Raw genomic sequence first — 22976 nt, 5'->3', positions numbered from 1 at the left:
ACCTCCAACAAGTGTGTGCAATTTTCGTGCAGAAATTGTGTTCACATGAGCGTGCCTGTCAGTGCTAAAGTAACATGTCCCATGATGTCCCACCGTGGTTGTAACTCGTGATTTCTGTTTTGACTTTGGCCACACAAATGGAAATAGCAGTTAGACAAGCAGGTCGAACGTGATTCAGTGGCAACTCTGTTACCATTAACAGGGACCTACCACACTCACTGGGCCAGAAAAAAGGGTGACCGGTTTCGCCTTTGGCGCAGCAGAAAACATATCCCAGGTGCCCAGAGAAGAACTACACGTCGCCCCCTGGTGGCCAGTGGTCATGCTACAAGAGGGTAGCTGATTGGTGAAACGTGACTGACCTGAGCAGCTGCGATAAAAAAAAAAAATCAAAAAAAATTCTATCGTATTAATGTGAATGTCATTTTCAACAACACGCAAAAATGTGAAAACGTTCACGGGAATTAAGGGGATGCTGCTCTGTTTCCTTGCGCTGTTCGAATGGACGGGCATTTCGTTCGCAAAATGAAAAAATACAATACTCTCGGCCTAAACAGTCGCCAGTTTACCGGTTTATCCCCCTCCGAAGTGATCGCAATGTCAACACCACTGCGGGCTGTGAATGCACCACCGCGTCACGTGACCCGCGCACAGCTGAGGGATGCTGAGGTAGGCTCGCCCGTCGCTAGCCTCGTTAGCCGCGCTAGCAGCGTCTGGTAATCCCGACAGGAACTGTCGAGCTCTTCCCCCCCGCTTTTCGAGGCATATCGTCGGAGGATCGCGCACCACGGGTCATGGCGAGGCTGCGGAGCATGTGCTCGCCCCTAATCCTCCACGGGATCGCCAGCGTTCGGTTGGATGTCAGTGTCATAGTTTGTAGCTACGGACTGTACAATTAGCATCGCTAGCCTGTGCTTGTATATGTGTGTGTGAGTGAGTGTTTTTGGTTAGCGCAGGGGCAAGGCCAAGGCCAAGGCCAAACGATACAAAAAAGGAGGCCATCTGGTGAGTTATCTTACGTTAACGTGTTTTCCGCATTCTTAACTCGCTTTTGCGTCCGCAGATGTCAAGTCGCTGAATGATAACTCCTCAGCTGACACGTATTCCTGCTATTGTCGAGCCTTTGGCAGCTGATGGGCATCAATCACACACGTACACAGTGGCTACATTATTGATGCGATGCTTAATACAAATGCTTAGTTAAAGTATAGCTGATGCACCTGAATAGTATACATTTCTCATTTGGTTTTCTTATATTGTCTTCAAATGAGAGCCGGCAAAACATTTGAGGTTACATTAAACGTGTCTTGCAACGGTGAGAGCATTGCACACTGTTTCACCAAACAAGTCAAAATATAAATACTGCACCACGGTAGACGATGTGCAGTGACTGGCAGAGTGACATTCGGCGTCCTTAAACGACCACCTGAGCCCACTCTTCCCGAGTCTCGAGCCCACCATTTACACTTTATCTTAAAAAAAATCCTGCCATTTTCCTACTCGGTGCATGTATATTTAATTTTTAAACATTAATTATTCCGTGCCAGTCACCGACGTGTGTGTTCTCAACGTGCAGACATGCAGGTACGTGCATGGGCTCAGATGTGTGACTTCTATGTTATTGTGTTGGCTGATGCATCTGACAGATTTGCTATTTCTTGGAGATATTTCTGTTGAAACTTCTCAGTGTTTCTGTCTAGTTTTGTAAACCTATCAATACTTAAAGCCTTTCCTCCTTTAAGGACGTCATCATGTGTCAGCATGACATCAGTGAGACAAAATAAAGAGTCTTACATCAGAATTGCTAGTTTGTTTTCCATGCTGTCACTTAAAGTCATTCCTGCTGTATTTCCTGTTTATGTGCTGGTCTTCAACCAGAAGACCTTTGTTCTGTAGGAGGACATACGAGTAGAGGAGAGGAGCAGGACATCAGCTTTTGGACCAGATCTCCCTCTCGAGTTGCCTCCACCTCCGCAGTCACCCTCAGTTGAGCCATGTCCTCGTCAGGGTGCTGCCACCTACCTGGCTCCCTGTGTGATTACTCCGGTAGTGCCGAATCGGATGCCTCCAAAGAATCGGAGGAGTCTGACTCTACCACGCAGGCCCAGTACATCGCCAAGGTTACCGCTAAGGATGGCCGCCCACTCTCCACCGTTGTCAAAGCAGTCAGCTTGCAGAGGTAAGAAGGAGGATGTCGCACGGGGCCCTAATGAACGTTGCGTAATATAACAGTGTTGTGCTTTAGCAACATTTCCTTGTCATCCTCCATTGCGCCACAGCGACGTGGGCATGTGTCGGATTTGTCACGAAGGAGGCGGAGGCGAGACGCTCCTCTCGCCTTGCGACTGCACCGGCACGCTGGGTAAAGTGCACAAAAGCTGCCTGGAGAAGTGGCTGTCCTCTTCAAACACCAGCTACTGTGAGCTGTGTCACACAGAATTCACCATCGAGCGACGGCCACAACCACTGACACAGGTAGGAATCACCGAAATGAAGGAAAACAGCAAACAAGGTTTAAATGAAGTGTCAAGTATCAAAGGATGTTTTTCCTTTGACTGTTCACAAGCAACATTTTCTCTGAGTTTCTTTGTTATCAAATAAAGGCAGGTCTAGGCTCACTAGCCATGTCACTACAGACAATTGTCTCAGCTTATAGGGTGTCATGCTATTTGCTTTGCACACCTGCACCAGAAGAGATCATGTTACAAAAACAGAAATAAGGTTTTACCACAGGATTAAAAAAAAAGGTTTTCTACATGGATTTGGCATCTGTTGCATGGCTGATGGCAGCAAAGTCTGTGTTGTTGCCTGATGTTAATGAAGTCGACCTACATGACACTGAGAGACGCTGCCTTTCACCTCATTGATTAACTATCGTGTTCTGGCCCAGTGGCTGAAGGACCCGGGCCCTCGCAGTGAGAAGCGCACCCTGCTGTGCGACATGGCCTGCTTCCTCCTCATCACGCCCCTGGCGGCCATCTCTGGCTGGCTGTGTCTGAGGGGGGCGCAAGACCACCTGCAGCTGAAGAGCAGACTGGAGGCGGTCGGCCTCATTGCCCTCACCATCGCCCTCTTCACCATCTACATCCTCTGGACCCTGGTAAGCAGCACAAATATCCTGTTGTCTGTTTAAAACAGTGGTCACCAACGTGGTGCCCCCAAGGACCACATGAGTGCACGCAGTCCTGTTGGAAAAATTGCACAATTCGTTGAGCTGCATCTAAAATTCAATTTCATCCAACTTTGTTGTTTGGTTGATAATTATTGAGAACTCATTAGCTTGATAAGTGTCTTCACATAGATGAATGTCAATCATAATAATAATATATAACTCTGAGAGTTTGTTACCTCAGGAGTGTAGCAAACTAGTAGCCCTTCATATGACCCATGAAGTAGCTCTTAGTGCTGAAAAGGTTGATGACTCCTGGTGTAAAAGTTGCCTGTAGCGTTAAATTTTTTTAGGCACATCTGTGTTGGGTGAATATTTAAATGATGCTTTGGCAGCTTTTACGTACCTTATAAAGTAACTTTAAAGAATCTGAAATTAAAATTTTCCACAGACAGAGAAAATACGCAGACAATGATTTTGGGTCATCAATCTTTTTAAACTATTTACAGTATTGTAGTATTAAATGAAACCCAAATGGCACTTTAGCAAGGTTTGAGGCATAACTGGGGAGTGTCATGGCAGCAATTCAAGAGTTTGTTAATTGTCATTAATGGGTCTTCTTTAATAGGATGCACTCTGTTATCATTTTATCACCAGCCACATTATAAAAGAGGAAATAGTGCCAGCGATGAGCCTTTCTGCTCACAGCTTGTCAGCAGCAGCAGCAGCAGCTCTAGTCAGCACAACGTTCATCTGTACTGTACGCCCTTCCTGTTAGTTGTATTGACACATTGCTTTCCTTTCCCCGTCCCTCACACTGCCCCTTCCCTCAGGTGTCTTTTCGGTACCACTGTCAGCTGTACTCAGAGTGGAGGAGGACCAATCAGAAAGTGCGCCTGCTCATGCCTGACATGAAGGGGGCGCACACCACCCAGCGCTCTGTGCCCACAAAGTTGACCAAGAAAATGACTGATGAGACCATCGTATGAGTACAGAGTGGTGCCAAGGGGAGCGTTAAGAAACAGCTCTTCAGAAACACTCTCTAAAAAAAACAAACAAAAAAACAAAGAAGAACTGAATCTGTCATATTATGAACTTTTGCACTTCATGTGGACCACTCGGAGAGGAGAGAGCTGCTCTCTTCTCCTCTTTCCTTTTATTAAGGCACTTGATTTAAAAGAAAAAAAAATGAAAGAAAGATTTAAAAAAAAAAAAAAAAAATGGTGTTGTGTGACCACAAAAAAAGTGGTTTTGGCAAGAACTCATTCCGGAGTCACTGATTGATGTTGAAACACAGATTTGTCTCCGGACATCCAGTGCTGGGATTTAAACCATATGGACAATGAGCAAACCAGCCCGACTGCGTGTCCGAGACCATTGCATACGAAATACTAAGACACAAGCTAATGTAGCAGGATATAACTGACTCAGCATGCTACTACAGTATAATATGAAACATATTCACTACCTATAGTCCCCCCCTTCACCATGTATTTTACTGTTTTTGAACAACGGGCAGCCAACAGATACTCCTGCCAGAAGGGTCCAGGAAGACAGTGGGCTCTGTCTATATTCTGGATCTGATAAAGAGTCGTCACAGCTGTCTAAACGGTTATAAAAAAGAAAAAGAAAAACTCCTTTTTTTTTTTTTATTAATTTTCTTTTTTTCGGCAGCGAAGGCATCACTTATTTGTCCCACTTGTCACTGGGTCGGTGAAGATTGTAGTATATGAGGAAAAAATGTAGCCGTCAAACGGCAGCGCAGCAGTGTGTGAAGACAGTATTTAAAAGGTGTGGAGATTTGTTTACATTCTGATGGAACGACGTCACTGAAGGTGTACTAGCTAATGGCTCCTGTTCCCATGTGTAAATGCGCCACCCGTAGATTGAGCTGCACAGCGACGAGCAGTAGTCGTGCACTACAGCGCAGGAAAGGCAGAGATCACCCCAGTCTTCTGAACCATGAGATTACAGACATTCTGTCCTACGTAGAGTCACAGAGGCAAATCGACGCAGACTACTGACGGTGCAAACACGTGTTCTGAGATGTCAATCAGTAAAAGCAGCGTTTGAAAATGGCTTTTTTTGTGTTATTGTAGTCTTCCTGCTGCGTCCCCTGGAAAGTTGAATTACTGTGCAATAAAAACACGAGGGACTCTTGGATTACAGCAGTGTGGAGTGTGTGTGATTTGTGTTTAACCTGTTTATTTATCATGTCGCCTCTTTGGCATCAGCCCTCAGGAGTAAATTACAGTCACATTTTAGGCTGCAAACACATTGTTGGTGACGACATTGCCACTCAGTAAACATTTTACTGCCATCTGCAAAGGCCATCTGAGATTTGTAACTTGGACATGAATCCACGTTTTCCAACGTCCACCTTTATCTCACATTTCAGACAGGGTCACTTTGTCAAAAATAAACAATTTTATTACACAATCAACACGTTAGGTTTTATCAACACATTAGGTTTGGCGGAATGGTTCTGCTTGGGGTCCCCCCACCCTTTCCACGCGTTTGCTTCCCACCCTTCACGAGCCATCGTGAAAAGCATAAGGCAGGGAGGGCAGCTCAGGTTCGGTTTGGGGACTCCCTCTCCCACACGCTTGCATGAGAGGCCTGGGCAGGAAGCTCTTCCTGCCCTTCACGAGCCATCGTGAAAGGCGATGCAGGGAGCCCAGCGGCAGCAACTACGAACCAACCCTGCAGAACCAGAGCTACAGATAGAAATGTTAGTTTCAATCGTGATGGAGGAGCAGGGGAGGAGGTGGGTTGTTTGATCGCCGGTGAAGAAGCAGAGGAAGAGGATCAGTTGGGGTGGCCTTAAAAAGGGCGCATCTAAAAGAGGCTGACCAATAGGAGCTGAGGGAAGTGATGTAAGCCTACAGCTAATGGGGTCACACAGCTGGAATACTAATAAGGCGACGTCATACCCTGTCAGAACTAACGCTTCGCTCGATTTTTGTTAAAACAGCTGTGATGAATTGATGAAATCAGACCTGAGCAGATCCACGTTCAGGGATGTTGTAGATGAGACCTGGTGGTGCCTTGTGTTTGGCCTCCTTACCAGTGGACATGCTCTTTATGTAAATATAAATTCATGTGATTAGTGAATAAAAACGCAAAAGTTATTGTTAGTGACTTCAGCCAACTAATACTGTTCATGTTATTTTCTGATGCATTTTATGCCAATATACCCATTGGACAGTCAAGCGCTACACTTACCAATCAGGACACACAGGGCCTTTTGTGCAGTAAGACTTAGGTTTAAATGGAGATATTCTCTTATTTTGTAATTGTACTCAACTGCTGTCTTTGAAGGTCAACTGACTTGACCTTGGAATTTGAATTTGTGCTGTTTTTTTTTTAAAACAAAACAAAACAAAACAAAAAAAGTTTTATCGCTTCAGGAAAACGTGCACAGCTTTGTAATGTAAAATTTATTTCATGGCATTAATATAATGTATGTGAGCGCACAAGCTATCAAAACAAAGCATAAAAATAATATATTTTACACAAAATGAAAAAAAGCAATCAGCGGAGCGCAGCCGCCTGGGAGGTGATGACTGATTGAGGAGAGAAGCCCAAAAACAGGACTGCTGGTACGGCCAGAGGCAGGATTCGGACCCGCGGCCTCCCACATGCGGCCAGGTGTCAGGAGAAGCTATTCCACTACTCATTCATGGATAACTGCTAGCTATGCGCTGGGTATCACCAGTCCTGTTTTTGCACAGAGATGTCACAGATTGTACCTGGGTCAGATTATAATTCAAAATCAATTCTAAGGCGTCTCTCTGAGACTGGTTCATTTTGAAGCAGGACAGAGACGATTTGCCCACAAAACAAGTGCAGATTCGGGACGATGTCACAGCCCTGGCGAACAGAAGCGGACCAACACTGGATTCCAATTACTAATTGACCCAGGTGAGTAGGAAGGGAGGGGGTGGGGCTTGTTGCCATGGGTTACAGGTTCTGACAGCACTGCAGTTTGCTCCCCCTTTGGCCATCCGTGGTGGGCGGGACGCTGATGTCCACCACGTTGTTTCCCGGAGACTCATCGTGGGCGGACCGCTCTGCAATCTGTTTCTGCGAGACGATGCGATAGATTTCTGGATGTGGCCAAAAAAAAAAAGAGACAGAACAGTCCTTTATTGTAATTTACAGATTGTTAAAAAACATGTTTTCAAATTACTGTACACAATTGAAACCAAAAGGTGACATTAGCTGACTTAATTTTGTTTGCTCATAAGTAGAATAATGTTATTTTTAAGCTCCGCCCATCACCTGCAGGTTGACAAGCTGTCAGTGGTTGTAAAGGTGTTCAGTTAAGATGGTCACTGTCGTCTTATACGTTCACAGGTTTTCAAAATTACATGGACACCTTTAGTCAGTGGGATGTTTTGGAGTAACAACGCAACACAAAGAAGCAACCAACAACTATTTGCTCCCACACCTACAGTCAAGTTAGACTTTTCAATTCACTTCACATGCTGGGAGGAAGCCAGAGAACCCAAGCAGACACAGGGAGAACATGCAAATTCCACACAGAAAGGGCACAGGCCTGGAATCTAACCCACAACCTTCTTGCTATGAGGCAACAGCGCTAACCACCGTGCCACCCCGTTTCACAATCAGGTAAATCCAAATTAGTCCACTAGTGTTGATGAAGCATACAAACTTTCTTGGAAGTTGCAGAAGCAGTATTTATCTACAGACTAGATGGTGCCGCAGGTGCCTGGTGAAACAGGAACGAGTAACTCTGTAGTTATACACTCAAGAGGATGCTGAGATGTTCTTGAAGTGATGTTTTCTTTTGGACTGACCTGGCAGTGTGTTATAAAAACCAAGGTTGGGGAATGACTGAAATGAAAAGAACTCGAACATCAGTCGAGTGCAGCAACTCTGACGACTCCGTACCTGTGAGGATGTTCTTGAAGGCTTCTTCGACATTTGTTGAATCCAAGGCCGAAGTTTCTATGAACGACAGATTGTTCTTCTCTGTGGAGTCAGAAAAGAAAACAGGGGACATCAAAGTGTTATTTATTTTGGGTCTAATCGTGGAACCTTTGTGGGCAGAGTCAGGACATGTTTCAAGTACTTGACTACATCAAGTGACCTGCTTCGAAACGTTAAAGCTTTGTATCTTTGTAAACATATATTATCAACAGCGTTGACTGGAATTCTGCAGCGACTTTTCCTTTCCCAGATGAATGCGTGTACCTGCAAAGGCCCGGGCCTCGTCTGTGGGCACAGCCCTGAGGTGGCGCAGGTCACTCTTGTTGCCGACCAGCATGATGACAATGTTGTTGTCGGCATGGTCCCTCAGCTCCTTCAGCCAGCGCTCCACATTCTCGTATGTCAGGTGTTTGGCTATGTCGTACACTAGGAGCGCTCCCACTGCTCCTCTGTAGTATCTGCAAGAGGACAAAGCAGCATTGCAGGAACGTGACTCTTCAGGACTTGCTCTCAAAAACATCCTGCCAACAGATAAAATCTTCATGTTGCTGATACATCACTGCATATTTACCAGCTGCCTCCGCACAGCAGTTGTCTCGTTAAACATCATCATGTGGTAATTTAGCTGATCTATTCATTCGTGCTGATGGGATATTTCCAGTGTTTTTTTTTAGCCTTTTAAACAGATAAATGCCAGTATTTATTTTTAGTGTGCTCCCGGAACACTGGCTCAGACATTAATGTTTATAAATGGGTCGCTAAGAACTGTGCAACTATCTTTTTATCTTAAATTGCTTCCTCCACTGTCTTGACTATCATTTGGCTATTCTCACTTGTCAACATTCCCATTTATTTCTCATTATGACATCAATCACACTTATTTTATGACTTAAGTTGACTTACGCCCTCGATAAGAGGTTTCAATTTCCAACTAAACGTCCGACTAGATGCTTATTTAGAGAAACTACAGTGAGATGAAAAAGTTTGTGCAACCCTGATCATTTTCAAGATTTTCCTTTATAAATCATTGGTTGTTTGGATCAGCAATTTCAGTTAAACATATCATATAGCAGACGAACACAGTGATATTTCAGAAGTGAAATGAAGTTTATAGGATTTCCACAAAGTGTGCAATAATTACTTAAACAAAAGTGGGCAGGTGCATACATTTGGGCACCCCAACAGAAAAATTACATCAATATTTAGTAGATCCTCCTCTTGCAGAAATAACAGCCTCTAAATGCTTCCTATAGCACAACTTCAACTTTGTCACTGATTCTTGAACATTGTTCACAAGAATCTGCTGATACTGACTGGAATCCATGCGACCTTCAACTTGAACATGATTGCCAGTACCTGCACTGGCCACACAGCCCCACAGCATGATGGAACCACCACCAAATGTTACAGTGGGTAGCAAGTGTTTGCCTTGGAATGCTGTGTTCTTCATCCGCCATGCATATCGCCCCTTGTTATGTCAAATAACTCCGTTTTAGTTTCATCAGTCCACAGCACCTTATTCCAGAATGAAGCTGGCTTGTCCAAATGTGCTTGAGCAAACCTCAAGCGACTCTGTTTGTGGCATGTGTGCAGAAAAGGCTCCTTTCGCATTCCTCTCCCATACGGCATCCCCTTGTGCAAAGTGTGCTGAATAGTTGAACGATGCACAGTGACACCATCTGCAGCAAGATTATGTTGTAGGTCTTTTGAACTGGTCTGTGGGTTGAGTTTGACTGTTCTCACCATCATTCGCCTCTGCTTATCTGAGATTTTTCTTGGCCTGCCACTCCGGCCCTGAACTAGAAGTGTGCCTGTGGTCTTCCATTTCCTCACTATGTTCCTCACAGTGGAAACTGACAGCTGAAATATCTGAGCTAGCGTTTTCTATCCTTCCCCTAAACCATGATGTTGAACAATCTTTGTTCTCAGGTCATTTGACAGTTGTTCTGAGGCTCCCATGTCGCCACTCCTCAGTGAAGATTCAAAGAGGAGGCCAACTTGCAATTGGCAACTTTAAATACCCTTTTTCATGACTGACCTCACCTGTGTATGTAGGTCAAGGGTCAGTGCGCTTACCAAACAAATTTTGTGTTCCAATAATTAGTGCTAAATGTATCCAAATCAATAAAACAACAAGGGTGCCCATATTTATGCACCTGTCCACTTTTGGTTAAACAATTATTGCACACTTTCTGTAAATCCTATAAACTTCATTTCACTTCTCAAATATCACTGTGTTTGTCTGCTATATGATATATTTAACTGAAATTGCTGATCCAAACAACCAATGATTTATAAAGGAAAATATTGAAAATGATCAGGGGTGCATCCCACTGTATCTTGAGGTTTGTGTCAAACTCAAGAGATGAATCTTTGCTGTGAGCAGTGCAGGAAATTTACCCCCAATAATGGATTGTATTGCTAATTTTCTGAATAATAGGTCCATTGCTATCCTGGTCATGTTATAAAGCATTTAACACAATTGTGCTTATAAGTTGCAGGTTAAGGGTACCAAATGAAATTATTTACTCACTGGTATAATTGTGCTTTAAAGCAATTTACATAACAACACATTTATTACAAAATGAGGTGGTATTTTGAGACCACTTGACCAAAATGGCAAGTGGAGAGTGGGGGGGGGGGGGGGGGGGGGGAATCAGAATAACAGAATATTTCCCCTTTTTCTGGAAAGAATGAGGTGTCAGCAGAAACACAGAGAATGTCAGACAAACAGACAAATTACTAGACTTTTTAGATCTCACACCCACTTTCTGATGGTGATGGCTTGTGGCCAACACAGTTATTATGCTATACAACTATAACATTTGTGAATAATCTGTCACACTTGAGCTGTTCTTTTGGAGTAACTATCTCAAAGACAGTGAAATTCATGACAATTCAGAGACAGAAATATTCTTATAAACTTTCGAGATCCATTTGAGTTTCCAAGTCAACTTTCTTCCCTGATGGAAGTGCCTGCTGCATGTCCAGCATGTCCTTGGACTAGAAGGCCACCACGCAGGCTAACTCACGCTGAGGTGATGGCTCTGTAGCGCTCCTGGCCCGCCGTGTCCCAGATCTGAGCCTTTATCGTCTTGCCATCCACCTGGATGCTGCGCGTGGCAAACTCCACCCCAATGGTGCTCTTGCTCTCCAGGTTGAACTCGTTCCTGGTGAACCGCGACAGCAGGTTGCTCTTCCCCACGCCCGAGTCCCCGATCAACACAACTGCGGCGGGAGGGTTGGAGAGGGAAATCAATGAGGCAGCCGCGCTTGTGTGAGCGCCAGTATGTATTAATAGTTCGAGAGATGTTGACGCAGCATAAGGAGACAAGTCTAAACAATCACGGCAGGTTCAAGTGTGAGATTCATGGGATATAAAAACTCAGCCCTGCTGAGAGTTGCAGGTTTCGTAAATTACAAAGCATGCGGCCCCACTTAGTACTGGTGTCAGGGCTGGAAAACATTTATGGACTACATTCTTTAAATCAATACAAAAACATTTTTTTGTTGAACAGACTGATAAGAGCAACTCATTTTTGTTAATAGTTTCCAAATTCACTTTACACCTTCACTTTACCGTTTTTTTTGTACCAACAAAATCTCTCTCTAACCTAGCAGTGAAGTTCCCAGAAATGAGAAAAGTCCATCCTTACTGCTTTTGCTTGCTTGACAAGCAATGCCAGGCCATTGTAAGCAGTTCTAGAAATCAGACCTTTGTGATGTTACGAAGGGTTAGTGGCAACTCCAAGTTTTAGCGTGATGCTTGAAAATCGGAACACTTTTGCAATTTTTTTTGTTTGTTTATTATTTAATCATGCCAGACCTTTTCAACTGAGCAAAAATATAATAATTATTTTATACATATGTATGTATGTATACATTTACACATATTTACTATATGTATATGTATACCTTTATGAAACTAATTAAGTTTCAGAAATACTAATTCCACAATTGTCAATAATCTGTTGCACAAGACCACAAAGCATGACTATCTAGTGTGTGCCACAACTCAGCCATCAAATGATTAAAACACTAATTAAAGCCTTCATGGTGCCACAATAGCTACTTTCTTGATAAGGAGGTGTTGCAGAATCCAATTAAAGGATGGAAGGTTAATCACAAGCAAAATCCATATGCTTCAATTTTAATTTCATCAGGGCTTTACTTTGCACTCACTATGCACTGAGTCATTTAAACAGTTAATCCTGCTGGTTGCGAGGTGGTGCTGAGTTAATGAAGCACCAAAATCTCCCTGAAAAGCCGACAGATCAGGGGGTTTAAACACGATTAACCTTCCATCTGCTTCCTCAACACTTACTTAAATCTTTTGATACCTGTTCAAATGATTCAGACAGTCAAAAAAAAAAAAAAAAGACAAGGGAGAGTGTGAGCCTGGCAGTTTAGCGTTACAAACATGGGAAAGACATGGACACCTAGTTCACGTTAAAATACATGTGCGTGATCCTTTTAGGCACTGAGTGAGGCTGGAACATAGCTAGTTTAAGGAGTTTGTCCATGAAGGCAGGGTTCGAAAACCACTGGGTTGCACTGGTGCTGCAGGGAGGAGGGTGGGCGTCACATCACAGTGCTGGAGGTGGACTGTGACACACAAACACACTCCTCCCTTGTGATTTCCTCTCTCCCCTCTCTCCCCCTTTTAGGACAAAAGGCACACAGAGCCGAACTTTTGTCCTCGTCGTCCCACCGGTTCGGGGCTGCAGGAAACTGATAACAGAGCTCCATCAAAACCTGAATCGACAGTTTCAGGCCGCCTTCCTGTTTCAGGCCGGGTACGCATGATGGCCCGGGCCAGAGGGAGAGAGACACAGAGGGAATCAGTGAGACAGGGGGATGAGAGTGCGAGAGCCTCCGGCAGATGCCCCATTCATCCCATAGAGGATACTTTGTTACATCTAAATGGCCCTTTTGGCTTCTGCAGGCCCAGGATGTTAATGTGCACAGGAGCTGATAGCACCATGACAGGAGGGCATTCTGGATCCAACAGAGCCCCAAAGAAAAACATCAACACCAGTCCTGTGCTGGCTCAATACCGAAACTGATCGGCCCTGTTGGATGGCTGATACATCTAACAGGGCCTGGTGTTATTGGTATTTTTCAGGAAGGGCTGACTCAGGAGGAATCATGAGGATGAAGCCCAATCTACCAATAAGAGGCCCCCACCACCACCTTTATTGCCATCGTTTGTCGCGGTGAGTGGAAAACACAGCATCAAATCCAACGGCTCTGGTGGAGGAGGCTGACTGAAGGCTGCTGTATGAGTTGATGAAAGTTTAATAGAAAGGCTGGTCGCGGATAGGGTGTTGCATCCTACACCTATAAATATAGCCGCGGGCTTTGCAACGGTACAATGACAGCATGTTGTAATAACCGATCATCATCCGGCCAGTGTCTCAGGGAGGAAAAAACAACAGCAGCAGCAACCCGCTTCCCTGACAACGAAGGAATTATTTTGTGATAGGAACGCGAGATTGAAATGCATTTTTACAGCAACGGCTGCGCCCGTTAGTTAAAGGGGGAAATGCAGTCATCGTTTTTCCTCCCTTACCTTTGAACAAGAAATCGTATTCATCGTCTCGGTTCCCCATTCTGGACGAGGCCGCTCCGAACGCTGCTCTCCGGAAGAGGTTGGATAGATGAAGACTGTGGCCGTCAAATGTCGTTTAAAAGCCGGAAAACAAATTGTGGGAGCGGGTTGTGCGGAGACTCTGCGCCAGTTCTGGATGTCAAGGCGAGCTGGCCGCAGAAGGGGAGAGAGGAGCTCCCAACTCTGCAGAGGGAGGGGAGGAGTCCCTGCGCTGTACGTGCCTTCCTGAGGGGGGCGCTCCTTACCGGCATGCGGGCGGAGAGCAACAATTTACTATCGAGCAGGCAGTCGTCCAATTGTCAGGCAAAAATAAAGGTATTTCAAATAAATGAGTTGACGTTCAACCCAACTGCGAATTAGTCAAGTTGTGTTTTTTTGGAACCTGTTTGTACTGTACAATCAACACAACTATTGTTTAATGGCATTTTACACGTTATATTGTTGTGTATTTTCAAGCAGGGTATCAGCAGATGAACACACGCTCTTAGTAAATCGAGGTACAGTGTATAGATAAAAAACATTTCCTGTAATATTTAGCAGCCAAATAGGAATCAAGGCTTGAGTGATTCCAAGAATGTAATTCGCATAGTTTGGGAAACATACATACGTATGTTAATATATTTGGCCAAAGCTTCTGTAAATAAATCAAATTAATAGGCGTGTGCAGTCAAAGTACCAAAGCAAACCTCTCTCAGAATGTAACTGTTCAAATATAAATTTTAAAAGAGTACACAATACTTTAATCTTTTTTAGCTATATCGACTCGCCCTCGCATCCGCCTTTTCCAGTTGCCCCAGCTAACCAGAAGTCCATGTATAACGAACCCTTATTGGTGGACTGTCCCTTTAATTCAGAGCTGACAGCTGGCTCCACCCCCGTCCCATCGGCTCTGCGCCTATTGGTCGGGAGGAAGGTCAGCTGCCGCAGCAAGGACACACGTGTTCCTCCGCGCATTTCAAGATCAAGATGGCAGCCTCCGTCTGTAGGTGCTACACGGTAAGACGGTGTTTTACGTTCTTTACAACGCCTCCCGTGTTCCCGGTAGACAATTTAGTGAATGAAATTACAGCACAGGACTCTTGACTTCGTTCTCGTACCTCCGGTTTTGTGGATGGGGCCTCTGTATGCTCTCTATTCTTGAGCTAATCTGCAAACAACTGTCCGTGATAAGCGGGCCTTGTTACATCAGACTCACGGCAGCATCTACACTGTGTTAGGCTTTTAGATGGTTAACCGGTTTGGAGGCGACGATTGTCTAAAGTCAAGTCTGTCTTTATTGTTCCTTGAATCCAGCGGAGCATCATGCTAGGGTTAATTAACCAAAACGACTCTAAAGATCGCGAGAAAACGCCATATTTAACCCTGTGTTTTGAACCTAGCGTAAAAATATTTGAGTTGCAAATAGCCTGGTTAAAATTGATGCTTTGTTGGACCTTCCACAAAGTTTGTGAAGTCAAATGGTAAAAAATAATGATCAAGAACTAAATGATTGCATTACTGGGGGAGTTTATTCACTCCAAACAATTGTTTGAAAGCATTGATGTAATTAGTTTTGCATAATGATTAGGAAACTAATATACTTAAATACTTAAATACTGAGCATACCATGCACACATTTCCTAGATCAGTGACCACAAACATTAAAAGTGTGAACCTTGTTTGGCTGAGTTGGCCCTCTTGGCTAGCAGAGATTTAGCATGTGACTTTTCAACCTTTTCAGCTTGTTGGCCGCCGGGCCGTGGCCTTCTGCTTGCGGCCCCTGGCCTCCTCAGTGTGGAGAGGAGATGCCTACAGTCTCCATGGGCGTCCAGCTGCCACGGTGCAGGTAAACACAGCCACCACTCACCCCCCCTGCATGACTTGGTCTGGCTGTGAACTTCCCTGCTGCTGTGTCAAGCCTTCGGTTGACGCTAATTTCGGTCTTTATTTCCGTTTGCAACACCAGGTGCGTTACGCCTCAGGCCGTAAAGGATTCCTGGGAGAATTTGTGGACAACCTGCGTCAGGAGTTCAGCAAGAATCAGGAAATGAAAGACAACATCAAAAGGTTTCGAGAAGAGGCCAAGAAGCTGGAGGAGTCTGATGCGCTGCAGCAAGCCCGCAGGAAATATGTGAGAACGTTCTCCAAATTGTCGAGTCTTGAATTAGTCTGAATTCTTTCTGTCAGGCTGGATTTGTTTTAAGCTCAACCTCTTTCCTTTAACTAGAAAACTATTGAGGCTGAAACTGTGAAGACTTCAGAGGTGTTTAAGAAGACCTTCGGCTCTCTGTCTGAGACAGTCAGGGGGGTAAGGCTGCCAAATCTTGTTGTTGACTGATACAATGATGGAACTGTTCCTGGTTTGAAGACGTACCACAGTGTAGAAAAGTCACCAACATTTTCCACTCACTCCTGCAGTATGAGCTGCTAGTCCCAGAGAGTATCTGAGGTCTTACAAAGCATCATATTTGGTATATTATGTCATTTTAAACTGTCGTACATGGTTATTAAATTATCCAAATATTCTGTTTGCTCATAACAAAGGTTATGTTCAGTGTAAGAAGTTACTTCTTTATCCTGACTTATTAAAATTACACATTTTGTGGCTGTAACCACTAAACCATAGAACCTTTGTGATACCATCAGAATGGCAAGTGTTTCTGCACCCAAGCCAAGTTGCCGTCAATGTTAAAAAACGAAGAAGAATTAGCGACATTCTTTGCATCCAACTGTGCTGAGTGCGTTGCTCTTGTACACGTGGCCACAGGGTCTGGAGGAGGTGAGTCGCACAGAAATTGGCAAGAAGATCAAGGAAGGGGTGGAGGAGGCAGCCAAGTCGGCCATACACTCGGCAGAGTCCGTCTCCAAAGGAGGAGAAAAAATCGGCAAAACCAGCGCCTTCAAGGCCATCTCACAGGTCAGACGGAACAGAGCACACAGACATGGTTTGAAATAAACAGATTAAAAAACTGATACTTTGCCTAAGCTGAAAAGATAAGAGCTATGTTCATTTAGGACAGAGTTTCTAGTAAAATGCCACCCGGCAAGTAGTGAACAGTGCCATTTCGACTGGTGTCTTGTTCTAGCCAGGTCACAATGAACCTGTATCTCATCTCTTCAGAGTGTGGAGACCATGAAGAAGGAGATAGATGTGGGTGACGCCGGTCCTTACAGGGCTCCTTCTCAGCTGAGGAAACGGAGCGAATCCTCCTCCAAAGGAGCCGACAGCGACTCCAGAGTGTTTGAAGCCAATGAGTGAGTGAGACTGAAGCACGTTTCTTCTTTTTTCCTCTCGTTTCAGACGAGCCCTCTGCAGACCTTTGTATGTCCATCTCTGCAGTACTTTTTTTAATGCAGACCTTCCTCATTCTTGCGTGTGTGTTCTGTGGCACAGAGAAGCGATGGGTGTCGTTCTCCACAAGGACTCCAAGTGGTACCAGCAGTGGAAGGACTTCAAGGACAATAATGCTGTTTTTAACAGTAAGACGATCCTCCCTGCGTCTGCCAGCACACTGCAGTGGAGCAAGTGCTGCATAATAGACCTGCTGCGAAACGCACGCGTGTAAATTGCTGTTTAGGCAGCAGGTGGCGTCAGACTCCATACAAACGAATCTGACCCTCCCAGACTTTTGTCACCCTGCCCTCAGCGCAGCTCTTGTTTCCCTCAGGGTTCTTCGAGATGAAGATGAAGTATGACGAGAGTGACAACGCCTTCATCAGGGCGTCCAGAGCTGTGACTGACAGAGTCACTGGCTTTGTAGGTGAGGCTCTGTCCAAGTCGTTGTCCTCAATGTTCCATTCTCATTGGCTAATAGCAGACCCTCAACTGTCTCCACGTACTTTAGCCTCCATTCACACTGCACACTCGGTGATCTCTTCTGTTGGCTTCTCTTCGCAGGCGGCCTCTTTTCAAAGACAGAGATGTCGGAGGTGCTGACGGAGATCGTGAAGGCCGACCCCACCTTCGACAAAGACAGTTTTCTCAAACAGTGTGAGAAAGACATCATTCCTAACATTCTGGAGGTAAACTCGCTCATCCTTCAGCTCCTCCTATTCTCAGTGTAGAAGACCACACAGTATTATGTGTTAACGTTTCATATTAAAACACTGTCTGCTCTTCCTGCAGGCTATGATCCGAGGAGAGCTGGAGGTGCTGAAAGACTGGTGCTACGAGGCGGTAAGTTCAGTGTTAAGATCCAGCAACGTTGGATTCAATTGTGTTTCTACAGGGAACCTCGAGGAATCACAGTGTCTCAGTCAGGAGAACAGTTGGATGAAATAAAACAAGTGACGTATTTTCTGGGGGTGTTCTCATAGCCTCGCCTCGCCACGGTACGGTTGTAGAGCGTCCTCACTGGCCGCTACACGGTTGTAGGGGGCGCCGTTTTGGTACCTCAAGCGCTCAGGTTCCAGACGAGGCGAGTTTAGTGGTGACGTAGCGACGAGCAGGGCTCAGTGTTTTCGTCGATTTTCCCTGTCGGAGCGGACACCGACGCCAACTCTTTCGACACGGAACTTCCGTGTTCGCGAGCGTGTTCAACCATATTCGCCAAAACGACGAGCGGCAAACGGCGAAGCACTCGGAACAAACCGAGTTGCTCCTGCGTGAGGCGCGTTAAGTTAGGGAATCCCAGGAGTCTTGAGACGAGAGGAAATACGGATTGGTCGAGAGGACGTGGCTCTTTGCCGCGAGGAAGCCTCGAACACCGCGGAGCCTCGAACACCGCGGCATAAAGTGGTCCTTGGCTCGCTAGGGCAGCTATTTCAAATAAGGAGGCGTGTTTACTGTCTGTTTGTTTTTAAATAAATGCTATTTCCCGTTGTATCTGTCTCGTGTTTACTTTTGGTGAAAATATAAAGGTTGAACTACACCTTTACTCTCCCAGAAAACGAAACAAGAAATGATAAATGTTGCCTGCATAAATTATCAACTGTGACTTCCCTGAAAAGCAGAAAAGCAACCACAGACCGAGCAGCAGGTATGAAACAACTTCTACTGTGTTCATCGCTGCGCTGTCCTGTATCACACAGAAATAATGCCGTCGAAAACATTGTCCCGCTTTACCGCGTCGACTCCACCCACGATCTCGTGGACTGGGGGCCAATGAGGACACAATCGAACCGTGGCGAGGCGAGGCGGGGCGGGGCGGGGCTATGAGAACATGCCCTAAGCGGCTACTGTTTCCCCACGCTATGAACCATGCGGCTTCTGCAAAGGTGCAGCTTTTCTGTGGATTTTACTTCACCCGCCAGGGGGCGCTGTAGCAAGAAGTGCAAAAACGAGACAAGCGGCGACACAGAGAGCCTTTTCTGCGTCTGTGTCAGTACATAGACGCAGAAAAGTTGACGAAGCTCTTCTGAGGCTGTTCAACTCCGACACTGAGGAAAGTGACTTCAGCGGTTTCAGTACGCAGGAGGAAGATGAACAGTGACTTCTGGGTTCAGTGTTCATAAAGCCACTTTAATGGTTCCAGTGCGCATGAAGAAAAAGTGACAGCGGTTTAACGTGTGTTATGTGTGTTCAGTGCAAAACTTCTCTGTTTTGGTTGATCAGCACTTTTACTGCTGTGTTACCGGCACCGTTGGGAAACTAATTCAGTTCAGTTATGTAAATAACAAGTAAGAAATCTTTCTGTGTACCGGTAAATCTATCCATCTAATCTTTATCCATCTATCTATCCAATATATATCCCATTTCACAACCTAGATATCGGCGGCTTATAGCCCAGTGCGGCTTATATATGTACATTTCCGATTTTTTTTTTTTTTTTTTTTTTTTTTTTTTTAAAAAGAAAAAACTTTGTGGGTGAGGCTTATATTGAGGTGCGCTCTATAGTCCGGAAATACGGTAGATACAGATATGTATAATAAATACAACTGAAATGGGATCTTATTCCAGAATCAAAATGCAAAAAAACGACAACAGTTCCGATTTTCAAAGTTAATGGGATCACAATAGTTGTGATGTCAGACATGTGTTTCATCATCCTGTTCCTGTTGTCAGACATACAGTCAGCTGGCTCATCCCATCCAGCAGGCCAGGGCTCTCGGCCTGCTCTTCCAGTCGAAAGTCCTCGACATCGACAACATTGATGTAAGTTTTGTTTTATTTTTCCTTCCCCCAAACCAGCCATCACATTCATGCTTATTAACGCAGATGTTTTGTCTTTGATTATATATATTCTTCTGTTTCACCCTTTTGATTTTTTTTGAACAACATTCTTTAAACTCCACTGACATTTATTGCTGATTTGAACATTTGGAAATCAGGTTTCTGCAAAAAGCCTCTCAGGCTCTTGTTAAGACTCCTTTGTTCGTTTAATGAGGGTAGCTGGCGATGGGGAAGATGATGGACCAGGGCCCAGTGTTGATCATCACATTCCAGGCTCAGGTCGTCATGGTGATCCGTAGCCCCAAAGGAGACATCGTGGAGGGCGATCCGGTCAGTGAACCCATCACCGCTGCACTAGTGCAAGGGATCTTGAATTTTAGCTGGACCTCATTGCTGTTATTCTGTTCTGTCTGATTGTGTCGAGAGAAAAACCCCTCTGTGTCTGACCTCTCATCTTCTTGTCCGTCTCAACAGGGGAAGGTGATGCGCATGATGTATGTGTGGGCGCTGTGTCGCGACCAGGAGGAGCTGAATCCCAACGCAGCCTGGAGACTCCTGGACATCTCTGCCTCCAGCACAGAGCAGGTCCTCTAGGAGGCAGGGAATGAGGAGGAGCAGCGCAGGTGAAACTGGACATAAACTGAAAAAAAGAAACTTTTCTTGGAGTGCTTTGCAAAACTCACTCGCGTACATTTATAAGTTATTGTCTTTAAGTTGTTCCTGTGTTGTGCCAGAGACTCTTGGTCGCCTCCCAGAAGAATCATACACACCCATGTATATAAAACTACACAGCAGCAAGGAGGCAAAGTACCGGCATCATGATGCTATTGCAATGAGACCATGTCTGTTTATGTGTGTTTAGTCTTTTTGTTGGCGAGTGCCGAAAATCTTTCCCTGAGTGGGAAGAGGGAGCCTCCGGAAACTGCCTCACGGCGGTGGCTGCCTGAGGGGCGAAGATCAGCGGGACCGACCGGACGCCGCATCCAGTAGCCCGTCAGTCGTAAAGTCAGCACCGTCTTTGGTGTAATATATTATACAATAATGTCAATATTGTAAATACAGGGCAGCATGTGAGGCCGGGTAAAACCAGAAGACGGTTACGATACCTCAAGTCAAAGTGTTCTCAAAATAAACTTCATCCTTCTGCTTTCTCAAGCTAACTGTGACGCGTGATTGTGAGGCTTCCACAATCAAATGCCAAATTAAGCTGTAATGACCGGTGTTGGCTTCAGAAGCAACCCTCAGCAGGATCTTAATGTAGACATAAACAAGCTTCCCTCTGTCATTTAAGTTTGACACTCAGTTGTCTGTGGATTTACCAAAAGAGCGTACAGTACAGTGTGCATTTATGTCAGCATATGACACGTGAATTAAAGTATTTTTAAAAATATTGTTCCTGTAAGATATGTATTTACTGTACATCACCACAGAGAGAGAAAACGCCTTTGACCCAGAAACACCCCTGAAGTCTAAACCTTTGTCACGTGTTGCGTAAACCAGGCCCAGAATGTTCCGTTACTCCCACTGCTGCTGCTGCGGTCAGATGTGCTGCAGCTCTGAGAAGCTGCTGATTAAAACATGTTTGTGTTATGTTTTAAGTCGCAGTGTGTTGTGTTTCTACCAAACACCTTGATGGGACCAGATGTATTGTAGCTGCATCTCTAACCTGCTGCTTCAAGTGGGCTTTGGTGGGACCATATCAGAAGTCATCGTCACGGTGGCTGTACTGTTTGAAGAGTGTTTCATTTTGCACATTGTTCAGCTGTATTAAAAAAAGTATGGCTTACATTTATGGCTGTGACTTTCAGAGGGGCTAAAGATAAGATGTATGAATGAATGATTATTTTGTGTGTCTATGTGGCTCATTGATTGCGTTAAGAAAAATTCAAAAACAAATGTCCAGTCGGGATCCAGTGCTCCCCACTCAGTTGACAAAGGTCTCCACTCATGCAAAGTAAAGTTTTCCAGTAATCAAATCACAATAATATTTACATTTGAAGGATTTATGATGTTTATTATGTCCTTGAAATTACAATAATCCGATAATAATAAATCAGCGTTCATAGATATTTTAGAGGATTTTTGCTACTAATAAGACAATATCTATTGCATTGCTTTTGTATTTAAGAGAAACTTTTGGGATCAAGATTCATCTGTACCTCTTTTTATAATCCCATATTGTCAGTAAATAAAAAAAAATAATACATTTTAATTCTTTGTATGTAAATATGGTTTATAAAAACCCAAAAATATTTTCTGCATGAAACTAATACTGACAGGATCTCTGAAAAGATAAATGTTTAATTTAGGACCCATTAGACCTCCATCTGCTCTGGCACAAGCATGTATTTTTTTCCCTTTTAATAAAATCAGGATGAATATAAATTGCTTAGAGCAGATTGATATCAAACGCGTGATTAGTGAAACAGCAGATTTTGTCATGTTTCCCAGAATTCTGATATTTTCCACTACAATGCATGTGGGCTTTGCATTTACACATCTTATCTGTTGAACCGTATCCTTTAACTTTCATTTTAAGATGTTTAATCTTTGAGGTGAACCAAGAAAAATGTAGTCAATTGTTTGGTTTTGTTTTCCTTTTTTCTATTTTTAGCCACTAATATCTCTGTCTGTCAACCAAAGAGCCATGATTTGCTTTCACTGAGCTTTCTTGGAGTCAGCACAATGTGTGTGCATATGTGTGTGCGCTTATACGGGGGTCAAATTAAACTTTGCGTTTGTGTGTGTGTGTGTGTGTGTGTGTGTGTGTGTGTGTGTGTGTGTGTGTGTGTGTGTGTGTGTGTGTGTGCGTGCCCGCCCCGTGCACCCTTTGTTTTTCATTTCGGCACTGACATGCATTGATGGATGTTCATGGCTCTAGTTATTGACACTGGTTGATAGGTCTGGTAGTAAAGGGATGATAGTTCAAGCTCTAAATAACCAGTGCCTAAAGATGCACAAACAGGCGATTCCACAGCAGACCTCATCCCACAGCTGTCTTCTGTGATGGATGACTGTGGACGTCCTTATCTTAACTAACCCTCTGCACTCTTTCAAAGTCCACCTGGTTCTCCTGACTGCCCCCCCCAAACCGCTGCGGCGTAATTGGTAAACCAACAAGCTATAAATTGTATCAAACCCCCACAATTGAGATCAAGTAGTAAAAAATTAAAAGTACACTTTTTTTTAATGGCAGCACAGCTTAAAGT

At 44.5% G+C, this 22976-nt stretch overlaps 3 protein-coding genes across 7 annotated transcripts; 2 read left to right on the top strand and 1 right to left on the bottom strand.

Moving 5' to 3' along the window:
* Nucleotides 1–675: 675 nt before the first annotated feature.
* Nucleotides 676–5280, top strand: LOC142885004 (E3 ubiquitin-protein ligase MARCHF2-like). Of its 5 annotated transcripts, none has more exons than XM_076021076.1 (5): nt 676–860; nt 1879–2179; nt 2280–2475; nt 2891–3100; nt 3943–5280. In XM_076021076.1, exons 2-5 carry the CDS (start codon nt 1995–1997, stop codon nt 4096–4098), a joined length of 747 nt encoding a protein of 248 aa, XP_075877191.1. In that variant the 5' UTR covers nt 676–860; nt 1879–1994; the 3' UTR covers nt 4099–5280. The 5 variants fall into 5 exon arrangements, with proteins under 5 accessions (XP_075877191.1, XP_075877190.1, XP_075877189.1 ...); XM_076021075.1 differs by having other exon boundaries at nt 676–1005; nt 1897–2179; XM_076021074.1 differs by having other exon boundaries at nt 676–1005; nt 1882–2179.
* Nucleotides 5281–6538: 1258 nt separating this feature from the next.
* On the bottom strand, nt 6539–14298 carry LOC142885007 (ras-related protein Rab-11B). The gene is made up of 5 exons (XM_076021079.1): nt 13638–14298; nt 11098–11293; nt 8330–8523; nt 8027–8107; nt 6539–7218 (listed from the first exon to the last, which is right to left on the bottom strand). Exons 1-5 carry the CDS (start codon nt 13675–13677, stop codon nt 7073–7075), a joined length of 657 nt encoding a protein of 218 aa, XP_075877194.1. The 5' UTR covers nt 13678–14298; the 3' UTR covers nt 6539–7072.
* Nucleotides 14299–14535: 237 nt separating this feature from the next.
* Nucleotides 14536–21555, top strand: LOC142885003 (mitochondrial import inner membrane translocase subunit TIM44-like). The gene is made up of 13 exons (XM_076021071.1): nt 14536–14672; nt 15397–15501; nt 15622–15786; nt 15883–15963; nt 16423–16572; nt 16777–16910; nt 17050–17135; nt 17324–17416; nt 17554–17678; nt 17782–17832; nt 19660–19749; nt 19987–20097; nt 20242–21555. The coding sequence occupies exons 1-13, from the start codon at nt 14643–14645 to the stop codon at nt 20359–20361; spliced, it is 1341 nt and encodes a 446-aa protein (XP_075877186.1). The 5' UTR covers nt 14536–14642; the 3' UTR covers nt 20362–21555.
* The last annotated feature ends 1421 nt before the right edge of the window (nt 21556–22976 follow it).

This window comes from Nelusetta ayraudi, unplaced genomic scaffold, assembly GCF_046127955.1.
Source record: "Nelusetta ayraudi isolate G7.1 ecotype Tasmania unplaced genomic scaffold, CSIRO-AGI_Nayr_v1 ptg000011l, whole genome shotgun sequence".
NCBI classification, from domain to species: domain Eukaryota; kingdom Metazoa; phylum Chordata; class Actinopteri; order Tetraodontiformes; family Monacanthidae; genus Nelusetta; species Nelusetta ayraudi.
Note: the sequence above shows the minus strand (reverse complement) of the source record. Positions and strands in the feature narration are given on the sequence as shown.

Bases quoted from the DNA above. Each gene is read 5' to 3' on its own strand.
- LOC142885003 (XM_076021071.1), top strand. From the start codon at position 14,643: ATGGCAGCCTCCGTCTGTAGGTGCTACACG. The intron at 17,417-17,553 runs GTGAGGCTCTGT...TTCTCTTCGCAG, and splicing joins CAGAGTCACTGGCTTTGTAG to GCGGCCTCTTTTCAAAGACA. The intron at 17,679-17,781 runs GTAAACTCGCTC...CTCTTCCTGCAG, and splicing joins TCATTCCTAACATTCTGGAG to GCTATGATCCGAGGAGAGCT.
- LOC142885007 (XM_076021079.1), bottom strand. From the start codon at position 13,677: ATGGGGAACCGAGACGATGAATACGATTTCTTGTTCAAAG. The intron at 8,524-11,097 runs GTGAGTTAGCCT...GTCCTCTTGCAG, and splicing joins TACAGAGCCATCACCTCAGC to ATACTACAGAGGAGCAGTGG. The intron at 8,108-8,329 runs GTACACGCATTC...CTGACTCCACAG, and splicing joins CGAGGCCCGGGCCTTTGCAG to AGAAGAACAATCTGTCGTTC.
- LOC142885004 (XM_076021076.1), top strand. From the start codon at position 1,995: ATGTCCTCGTCAGGGTGCTGCCACCTACCTGGCTCCCTGTGTGATTAC. The intron at 2,180-2,279 runs GTAAGAAGGAGG...ATTGCGCCACAG, and splicing joins AAAGCAGTCAGCTTGCAGAG to CGACGTGGGCATGTGTCGGA. The intron at 2,476-2,890 runs GTAGGAATCACC...GTTCTGGCCCAG, and splicing joins GGCCACAACCACTGACACAG to TGGCTGAAGGACCCGGGCCC.